This window comes from Naegleria gruberi, assembly GCF_000004985.1.
Source record: "Naegleria gruberi genomic scaffold NAEGRscaffold_1, whole genome shotgun sequence".
NCBI lineage: Eukaryota > Heterolobosea > Eutetramitea > Acrasida > Naegleriidae > Naegleria > Naegleria gruberi.
Window position 1 is genome coordinate 761,803 of NW_003163326.1, and position 10,237 is coordinate 772,039.

At 33.3% G+C, this 10,237-nt stretch overlaps 5 protein-coding genes across 5 annotated transcripts; 3 read left to right on the top strand and 2 right to left on the bottom strand.

Annotated features, from left to right (window-relative positions):
* The first annotated feature begins 602 nt into the window (after positions 1 to 602).
* Positions 603 to 1,657, top strand: NAEGRDRAFT_37210 (MRP-like mind family ATPase). The gene has a single exon (XM_002683115.1). It carries the CDS (start codon positions 640 to 642, stop codon positions 1,627 to 1,629), a length of 990 nt encoding a protein of 329 aa, XP_002683161.1. The 5' UTR covers positions 603 to 639; the 3' UTR covers positions 1,630 to 1,657.
* Positions 1,658 to 1,932: 275 nt separating this feature from the next.
* Positions 1,933 to 3,072, bottom strand: NAEGRDRAFT_45095 (uncharacterized protein; the record flags this gene model as incomplete). Its single annotated transcript, XM_002683431.1, has 1 exon — positions 1,933 to 3,072. The coding sequence occupies one exon, from the start codon at positions 3,070 to 3,072 to the stop codon at positions 1,933 to 1,935; it is 1,140 nt and encodes a 379-aa protein (XP_002683477.1).
* Positions 3,073 to 4,087: 1,015 nt separating this feature from the next.
* NAEGRDRAFT_29241 (uncharacterized protein) lies at positions 4,088 to 4,825 on the top strand (the record flags this gene model as incomplete). Its single annotated transcript, XM_002683116.1, has 1 exon — positions 4,088 to 4,825. One exon carries the CDS (start codon positions 4,088 to 4,090, stop codon positions 4,823 to 4,825), a length of 738 nt encoding a protein of 245 aa, XP_002683162.1.
* A 70-nt stretch (positions 4,826 to 4,895) lies between these two features.
* NAEGRDRAFT_61354 (uncharacterized protein) lies at positions 4,896 to 8,996 on the top strand (the record flags this gene model as incomplete). The annotated part of the gene is made up of 3 exons (XM_002683117.1): positions 4,896 to 5,958; positions 6,373 to 7,053; positions 7,423 to 8,996. 3 exons carry the CDS (start codon positions 4,896 to 4,898, stop codon positions 8,994 to 8,996), a joined length of 3,318 nt encoding a protein of 1,105 aa, XP_002683163.1.
* Positions 8,997 to 9,304: 308 nt separating this feature from the next.
* NAEGRDRAFT_3430 (uncharacterized protein) lies at positions 9,305 to 10,027 on the bottom strand (the record flags this gene model as incomplete). Its single annotated transcript, XM_002683432.1, has 1 exon — positions 9,305 to 10,027. A coding segment is annotated over one exon (723 nt), but the record flags the coding sequence as incomplete, so codon positions are not given.
* Positions 10,028 to 10,237: the final 210 nt, after the last annotated feature.

Sequence of the window (10,237 nt, forward strand, 5' to 3'; positions counted from 1 at the left end):
AACAACATTTGTCTTTGATGGAAAACCAAGGAACGGAACAACCAAAGAAGCACGGATTCATAAAACCACAACGTTTGAGAGGTGAAGTTAAAAATTATAGTGATAGAATTGATAAAATTAACAAGGCTTTGGCTCAACAAACACCAAAGATTGAAAAACACAGAGAAGAGGAACGTGATAAGAGATATAAGGATTGGTATGATTTGGGATTATTTGGTAAAGTTTCTACAGATGATCCAAAGAATAAGTATATGGTGGACAAAATTTTGAAGGCTCAAAAGAGTCCAGCCAAGAAAAAGAAGTAAATGATAAATTTGAATATATAGTAATAACCTAATTAAATTGGAATAATCGGAAATTAACTCATCACTTTATTGATAAATAAGGTCTAGTAAAAATCACAAAAATTTATTATATTTATTTATTATGTAAGAAATCATTCAATTAAATTGTACCATCCTGTTTTCAGTTCTATTAATATATGAAACCAATAATTTAGATACTAGTAGCAACAACTTTTTCAATTATTGTAAAGAGGATCCATTATGGTTGGAGCATAAGACGCAGTCCATTCAATTATTCCTCATTCAAAAAAATACCTCACTCTGATTGCTTGATAGTCATCCACATCACTCAACAATGGAAAACAAACCATCATCGGAAGCTGTACCAGAAAATGCAAATGAACACTGTCCAGGTGTAGAAAGTCAAAATGCAGGAAAGTCATCATCTTGTGCTGGATGTCCAAATCAGTCCTTGTGTGCAAGTGGAGGAATGAAGAATGGTATTAACCAAACTGCTGTAGAAACTGAACAAATCAAGGAAGCTATGAAATCGATCAAAAGAAAGTTTCTAGTTTTATCTGGTAAAGGAGGTGTTGGAAAATCTACTGTTTCCTCCCAATTAGCTCTCACTATGGCACTTTGTGAAAAGGATAGTGTTCCACAAGTAGGAGTTTTGGACGTAGATTTATGTGGGCCATCTATTCCAACAATGTTTGGTTTAGAGGGGTATCAATTACATCAAAGTAATTTAGGATGGACACCTGCATACTATGAAGATAATTTGGCTGTTGTTAGTATCGGATTCATGTTACCAAACAAGGATGATGCTGTAATATGGAGAGGACCAAAGAAGAATGGGTTAATCAAACAATTTTTGAGAGATGTTTATTGGGGAGATTATTTGGATTATCTCATTATTGACACACCACCAGGAACAAGTGATGAACACATAACAATTGTTCAATATTTGAAAAATGTGGATATTGATGGAGCTATTATTGTGACAACACCACAAGATGTCAGTTGTAATGATGTAAGAAGAGAAATTAATTTTTGCAAAAAAGTTGGAATACCAATTATTGGAATAATTGAAAATATGAGTGGTTTTGTTTGTCCAAATTGTAAGAATAAGGCAATGATTTTTAAACCAACAAGTGGTGGAGGTCAACAATTGGCTATTGATTATGAAATACCATTCTTAGGAAGTATTCCTCTTGATCCAATGGTTATGCAATCCTGTGAAACTGGTAAAAGCATTGTTAAAGACCATCCTGAATCTCCAGCTTCTCAAGCAATGAAAGAAATTGTTCAAAAAATAATTACTCACAAAAAGAACAATCAATAAATGTAAATACTATTCTCTCTTCATACCCTGTTCTAGATTAAAATTCTTCTTCCAACAATGTAGATTCTCAAATATTGAGCATAACATTGTGGTAGAATAAAATTAGGGCTACTTACCTCTTCAATCAACGATTATAAAAATAAAATACGATAAAAACACACGACAACAGGTCAGCAAAGTAAAGAGTTCGTTTGGAGTCAAGGGGTTTCCCTCTTATACAAGAAGGAAGACAGAATTGAGAGGCCAAAGCCAGCTGCAACTCCGTTAAGGGTTTTGAATAACATTAGGGTTACTAAGTGTCATTCAGAAAAAGTCTCCACTTTCAGAAGAACTGTCAGTGAAGGTGGATGGTTGATTAGCCATCACAATAGCATCAGATCCAAAGCACTTTGCAAACTTATTAATAATAGTTTGCATTGCAATCTTCTTCTCTTCATCAGCAAATTTATGAGCCAACTCAAAACATTTGTCAAGTTGACTAGTGAAATCATTAAACTCTTTTTCTTGAGCTTCCTTGATTTTCTTACTTTTAAGCTCTTTAGCTTCTTCTCTCATTCTTTTAGTCTTGTTTGGTTTGCGTGCGTAAACTTTGAGAGGACAAGATCTCTTAATCAAAATTGGATTATCCAATTTATCATTCAAGTAAAACTTGAGTTCAAGAGCAACCAACTTTTTCTCTTGATGGTAGGAATAATCGAATTGAATTTTCATTTTACATTCAAATTCATCAGCATTCTTACTGGTTGGATCCTTGGTTAAGGCTGATTCAATATTACCTTTGAGCACTGGTTTAGCTAATTTGATTTCCTTATTAGTTTCAGCATCAACAACAGTGGCACGACACAAAAGCAATGGAACAGTAGTAAGGAAGTTACCACTTGCCTTTTGAATAATTTCATACTTCAAGGAAGAATACATCTTTTCAGGAAGGTATTCAGAAGGTTTATCCCTTCTAGTTTTCAATAAAACTTGAGTATCCAAGTTACCAGCAGATTCATCAACATGAATAGTTTTCCACACACGTTCAGAGGTGGAAACAGGAGTAGAGTCCTTCTTTTTCTTGGAAGCAATAATCTTTTTTCTCTTTTGAGTAGATTGATCTTCATCTTCATCATTAACAGAGGACATATCGTTAGAGTCAGTACTGCTATCATCTAGATGAGCGTTTTGTACTTCAAAGAAGGAAGAAAACAAGTCAGTCTTAACTTCACCGGATGGAGATGGTTGAAAGTCATACATCAAGGATTGGAAGGTATTATCCAATTCATTGGTAGCCTGTTTGGAAGTACCAGAAACAAGGATAGCAGGAGTGCCCAATACAATTTGTTGGGTATCAATGGAGAGAGTATTCTTCTTGGAACTAACAGGAGTGGTTGGATCCAAAGAGAAAAAGTCGAATGGCTCGTCAAAGAAGGCAAAGTCGGTTGGGGTTTCAGCAAACATTTTTAAAAGGGAATAATTTTGTTGTATTGATTGTTCAATTTAGTGATTGTGTAATAATTATTAAAAAAGTGGCTATTTGATGATAATTAAAGGTTTAATAATGAGCGATATGGAGAGTGAGTTGTTCGAGATATTTTTCATCCTTGTTGTTTATTAAAAATAAAACTCGCGTCAGTTTTTAAAGGTGAACAAGCTGGAAGATATTTTACAATTAATTCTAAAAATAATAGCCAATAATTGTCTACGAAACGTGCTGTTACAATCTCTCTTTCAGTGCGTTTTTGAATTTGCTCTTGTTCATCCATGTTTTTTAGAATAATGTAATTAAGAAATGTTAAAAAACATGACTCTACATCTAACAGGCTGAGATGATCTTCAAGTTCTGCAGTTACAAATAATTCCATATTATGTATACCTATTGACTCCCTTTTCAGCAAAAGACAGGCTTCTCATCTGGATTCTTCAATAACTTGTTTAAAATTTTGTCATTTCGATAGAATTCTTGTTAAACAACGGTATCGATTTCAGTATAATACTATCACTTCAAAGAGTAACAGAACGTGTCAAACATTGCAATAGTGAACTTTTACAAAAATCCCCACAATTTCAGATTATATTAAATAAACATTGAAAAGCAATTATTTGTTGTATTTTAGATTTAGTGTGGAACAAACATCTGTCCTGACTTCAATAACAAATTTTCACTCGCTGCTGTCTGTGGCTGTAGTGCAAAATAATAATTGCAACAAATTTAATTTAAATGATTCAAGTAAAATAAAATATTGCAGAAAAAATGAAGAGAACAACACCAGCTGCCTCATCATCTAGAGGTGTGTCATCATCGGCAGCTACATCAAATACAATAACTGAAGGTCCAAAAGTACAAATTTTAAATGATGAACAAAGAAAATTAACAGTGGTATATATGAAACAAATCATAAAAGAATTATCACAACATTCGGATGGTATTATGGATGGTGTACTTCGAGAAAAATTTTCAGACCAAATGGTTTTTATGGAAAGCATAAATCAATTGAATATTAAAGGAAGAATTCGACACTTTAAAGTTGGAAAGAATATAATATTCCAACATGTTTCAAAGGAAGATTCTGTAAAATATAAAGGATTGACTGATGAACAAATTGGAATTTATCAAATGATTGAACTTTCCGGAAACAAGGGTATTTGGAAAAAGAGCATTTCTAAAAAAGCCAAAAAGAATGAAAAGGACCTTGAAAAGATATTAAAAGCTCTTGAATCTAAGCAATTAATTAGAAAAATTTCAGACATTACACAAAAGAAGGGAACTCAGATTGTTTATATAGCTTCACATATAGAACCTAGTAAGGAGATTACAGGAGGTATTTGGTATATTGATGGAAAATTTAATTCGGAACTTGTTGATAAACTGAGAACAGAAACCATAACTTATTTAGAAAAGAAACCAAAGAGAACACATGAAGTATTGGAACATATTAAATCTTTGGCTATTATAGATCATGTTGATTTGGGATCAGATGATATGCAACAAGTTATTGACACTTTGGTTTTTGATGGATTTTTAGAGAAAATTATTGATAATAATAATGTGGGAAATCAATCTCTTTACAGAGTTGCCCTATCAAGTGTTTCAACAGAAAACGCTTTTGTGGATATTCCTTGTTCTACTTGTCCAGTATTTGATCAATGTACAGAAAATGGAGATATTACTCCAAAGACTTGTCCTTATTTGAAAAAGTGGATGGATTTTTAAACAATAAATTGTACAATCAAATTTTATTAAAAGCACCTCTTCAAGATAATTTTGGATAAATTCAAAAAAAATGCAGAAGGGCAATAACCAGCAGAATAAGAAGAGAGTGGCGTCTTCATCAACAAATACCAACAACAACAATTCTACAACAGTGGAACGTCCAACAAAAAAGATTAAAGAATCACAACAAGGTACTATAGCACCTTCCGATGGAAAGAATGACATTATTTCAAAGGAGTTGCAAAAATCTCTTCCATTTGACCCTCATTTTGTTGATAGCAATAACGAAAAGAAGGAAAAAACACAATCAACAACACATGTTAAACCAATCAAAGCACTACCTCAAAAAAGTAGAAAAAAGCAAAAGAGTGAGGAAAGAAAAAAGAAAAAGGTGGAAGAAAAGAAGGCTAAAGATACTATGAGACAACAATTAATTGAATCTCACCAAAAGAATACACTAAAAGATGAAGAATTAAAATTATTAAAACCTATAGGATCTATTGGTATTGGATCAGAGACAACAAAACAGGAGTTACAAAGAAAGGCAATTTACGAACAACTTGGTATCAAGGAAACAGCTCCTAAAGCTGAAAAGTTTTGGAATAAGAGGAATCCCGAATTAATTAATGAAAAGTGGAATGAACAAGGTTTACAATTGTATGAAGAAAATGATGAGGATTTGATAAAAATCAATTCAATCATTCAAACAAATTCAAAGGATTCTTCATCAGATAAAATGCAAGTTGATGAAGATAACAAACCAGAAGAAAAGAAGCCACTCATGGTTCTGGACTTTTTTGGAACAGGAAACACAGTTAGTAACGTACCTTCTGCTAAAAACATTTCTAAAAAGGAAAATGAAGAGAAAAAGGAACAAATTACAGAGTCTATCTTTTATGATAGTGATGAAGATCCAATGGTTGGCTTAAATTTGGAAGATATGGGTAAATCTCATAATCAACTTATTGATGATATGATTGAAAAGCTAGATCAATCAAAAACAGATGAGGAAAAGGAAATTAAGTTCACAAGATTTTATGTCACTGTTAAAAGAAAACCAGAAATACAAGATCAAAGAATGCTTCTTCCTATCTGCGGTGAAGAACAGAGAATTATGGAAACAATCAATGAAAGTGAAATTACCATTGTTAAGGGTGAAACTGGTAGTGGTAAAACAACACAAATCCCTCAATTTTTATACGAATATGGATATGGCAGAGTTGAATCAGGTTTCCCTGGAATTATTGGAGTCACTCAACCAAGAAGAGTTGCTGCAGTGAGTACAGCTAAGCGTGTTGCTGAAGAATTGAACGTTGTTTTTGGTGAAGAAGTTGCCTATCAAGTTAGATTTGACAAGAATGTCAATACAGAAAAGACAAAGATTAAATTTATGACTGATGGTATTTTGATGAGAGAAATTCAAACAGATCCTCTTTTGCTTAAATATTCAGTTATTGCTTTGGATGAAATTCACGAAAGAAATGTAAATACAGACATATTGATTGGTTGGTTATCCAGATTTATACCTCAAAGAAATAGAATGGCAGCTGCTGGATTAACAACTCCAGAGGGACAAACTATAACACCACTCAAATTAATTATCATGAGTGCTACACTCCAATTAGAAAACTTTACTGATAACAAGAAGCTTTTCGCTAATCCACCTCCTGTTGTTGATGTTCAATCAAGACAATATCCAGTTGTTGTTCATTTTAATAAGAGAACAATTTTCAATGACTATATGGAGGCTGCATTCAAGAAGGTTGTAAAAATTCATGAAAGTTTACCAAATGGTGGTATTTTAATTTTTCTTACTGGTAGAAAAGAGATTGAATTTTTGGTTGAAAAGTTGAAAAATTACTCAACCAAACGTTATGTTCAAATTGTTAAAAAAGAGATGGAAAGGAAGAAATCTCTTAAAGAAAAGGAAGAGGAAAATCAAAGAACGGTAGAGGAAGAAGAAGAATTAATTAATCAACTGGGTGATTTGAGTGATAGTGATGATGACGGTGATGAAATTTCCTCCAGTAAGAAGGCTGTTGGACTTAAGGAAGATGAAAATTTATTTGACGACGACCAAGATCAATCCGAGCAAGAAGAAAAAGAAGAAAAAGAAATCAAAGAAGAGGAAGAAAAGGGAAAGAGTGAAACTGTTGTTCTCTTCCAAGAAAATATTAAATCCGATAAGGTAAAGAAGGAAGGTGAGGAAAATAATGCCAAGCTCAATAGTAAGAAAAAGGCTGAAAGATTGCATGTACTTCCACTCTATGCTATGCTTCAACCTCATGAACAAATGAAAGTTTTCAACAATCCGCCTGAGGGTCATAGATTAGTTGTTGTGGCTACCAACGTTGCTGAAACCAGTTTGACCATTCCAAATGTTAGATATGTTGTTGATTGTGGTCGTACTAAGGAAAAACAATTTGAAAAGAGTACTGGTATTTTCAAATTCCAAATTGGTTGGACTTCACAAGCAAGTGCCAATCAGAGAGCAGGTCGTGCAGGTCGTACAGGACCTGGTCATTGTTACAGATTATTCAGCAGTGCTGTGTTTGATCAAAGATTCAAGAATTATACTGAACCAGACATTCTCAAAGCCCCAATAGAAAATATCATTTTACAAATGAAGAGTATGGGTATCAAACAAGTCGAAAAATTCCCATTCCCAACTCCTCCCGATGCTGATTCTGTGAAAAAAGGGGTTGACGCTTTAGTCAATTTAGGTGCTCTTGATAAATTTATCTCAAAAGAGGGAAATATTGAAACAATGATTACCAAAATGGGTTCTGCCATGAATAGATTCCCACTCCATCCTAGATTTGCAAAAATGTTAATTCTCTCAAACAATAATCCCGACTTACTATTATATACTGCAGGTGCTGTGAGTGTAATGACGGTCCAACAAATATTTATGCATGATAACCATTTAACTCTTTTGAAAGAAAAGATTGAGAGAAGAAAACAAGAAGAATTGAAAGAAAAATTCTCTCGATTAGGAATGAAATCAGATGCCATTGATAAGAACAAGAAGTTGCAAATCGACTTGGAAGAAATTGAAGAAGAGCAAGCTGCAGAAAGTTTGGAAGAAAATTTATCTGAAGAACAAATCAATGAAGAGAAACAATATTTGGATGAGCAAGAGCTTGAAATGAAGACTAAATGTAAGGAAATTAAGAAAATGTGGTCCCATCCTCTCAGTGATCATTTGGCAATGCTTAAGGCAGTTGGTGCCTATTTATATGCAGATGATGCAAAAGAGTTTTGTCTCGAATATATGTTACATCAAAAGAATATGAGAGAAGTTAGAAAGTTGCATAGACAATTATTAAATACAGTTAGATCAGAATTAAAAGCATCTGCCTTGGAGATTGATACAGACGAAACTGAAGTTGATATTCACGAGAAGGATGAAACTGTTGAATTCCCAGAACCAAAAGATGATGAAGATGAACAATATCAAGTTGATACTGCTATCAGACAAGTTATTTGTGCTGGTATGGTCGATCAAGTTGCCAGATTAGCCACTGTGGAAGATTTGGCTCATATGGATGTTTCATATAAGGAAACAAGCAAGCCTTATGTAACTCTTTCATTGGGAAGGTCTGTACCTGTATTTATTCATCCTGGATCTTGTCTCTTTGGTCGTCATCCAGAGTATGTTGTATTTACCGAATTGAGTAAGAGTAGAAAGAATAAGACTTATATGAGAGGAGTGACAGCAATTGAACCAAACTGGATTTCTAGATTTGGTAACAGCAAGTGTGGATTTGTTAAATTTTCAGACCCTCTCGAATCTCCAGCTCCATTCTATGACTCTGTTGATGATATGGTTAAATGCTTTGTGAGACCAACAATTCGCCAATCGGCTACGGGTGTTGTTTGGACTCTTCCAATAGAACCTGTTGAGTTTAAGGATGGATCAAGACAGGTTAATGTCTTTGCTAAATCTATTCTCGAAGGAAAGGTGTTCGAAGGTCTAAAACTTTCAAAAGAAACTATGGTCAACCTTCCAACAATCATTCAATCAAAACGTTTCTTGGACTTGACAATATCTCTAAAGAAAGTGTTCCCAAATGGCCTTAAATGCTCCAAAGCCAAATTGCAAGCAAAATGGAATGAAGACTCATCCTTCCTTAGGAAAGAACTTTCAAACCTTGGGTTAAAGTTTTAATAAAAACATTATTTGAACAAAAAAAATGGAATCAAAAGGAGTGATTGATTTGTTAGGAGGTGGAGCGTTAGGATATTTTGTTGTTCTTTTAATCTTTTTGCACCTTGCTGCCTTTGGTTTCTGGATTGTAAAGGTAATGTGCACTAACACTGATGCTGTAGATGAAAGGAAGAACAAATAGTCATCGGAATTAATGAATGAACCGCTGAAATAAAATCCTTTATTGTAGTCGATTTGGGATATGAATTGTGATAAATATTGCAGAAATAATTTATTAATATTATAAACTATCCTTTCTGCACTCTGTACTGTTGATATTGCAAAATAACAGACACCAATTGCCAAAATGAAAATTCTGGCCAATACAGAGAAGAAATATAAATCATGGATTTTTCGCACTGCCACGTCAAGAAATCTGACAATCTCATCTCTCCACTTGTTCTAACAATAATATCAGGTTCACTTGTAGTAAGGAAATACTTGTCGAGTAGTTTAGTTTCTTCCTCTATTACTATCGACTTTTTTTTCTCCTCATTTGATAAATCTTTGTTGCTGATCTTATCTGAAATGTAATTGGTGATAGCATTTTCGATTTCATAGGTTGATGTATATGGACAACATAAATTCAATATAAGAGCATCATTACCATATTTTGAATTAATTTTGTAAGAATAGTCCATGGCTCTTTGGGCACTATCTTGAACATATTGTGGAAATCTGTTGAAATCTCCTAAAACTCGTAAAATTACCTTATACTTGATTATGAAAGATTTCTTTTTTGTGACCATGTCTTTAAATCTTCTATCCATTAGATCCATAATATTGTCAACCTCCTGTTTATCCCTTTTAAAATTATCAATCGAAAAAGCATAAACAGTAACAGTTTTCACACCCAACATTTCACACCAATTTAGACATTGTTTCAGTTTCTTATATCCGGAACGATGACCCTCTTTGATTGGAATATTCTTTTTAGTTGCATACCTTCTATTACCATCCATAATGAAGGCTATGTGTTGTGGAAGCAAATCATTAGTCTTTGGGTCGTATCGTAAAATTCTAACAATACATGTTATTATTAATTCATAAAACCATGTGAACCACGAAACTATTACTTGAACAAAAGATTTTTGTTTTTTAATAATCCGAGAATTGTTTCTTTCCGAAATTTTATATTCATTCATTGAGGATTCCAAATTACTACTTGTACTACTATTATCATTCCAAGTCATATTAAGCAA

Bases quoted from the DNA above. Each gene is read 5' to 3' on its own strand.
- NAEGRDRAFT_37210 (XM_002683115.1), top strand. From the start codon at position 640: ATGGAAAACAAACCATCATCGGAAGCTGTACCAGAAAATGCAAATGAA.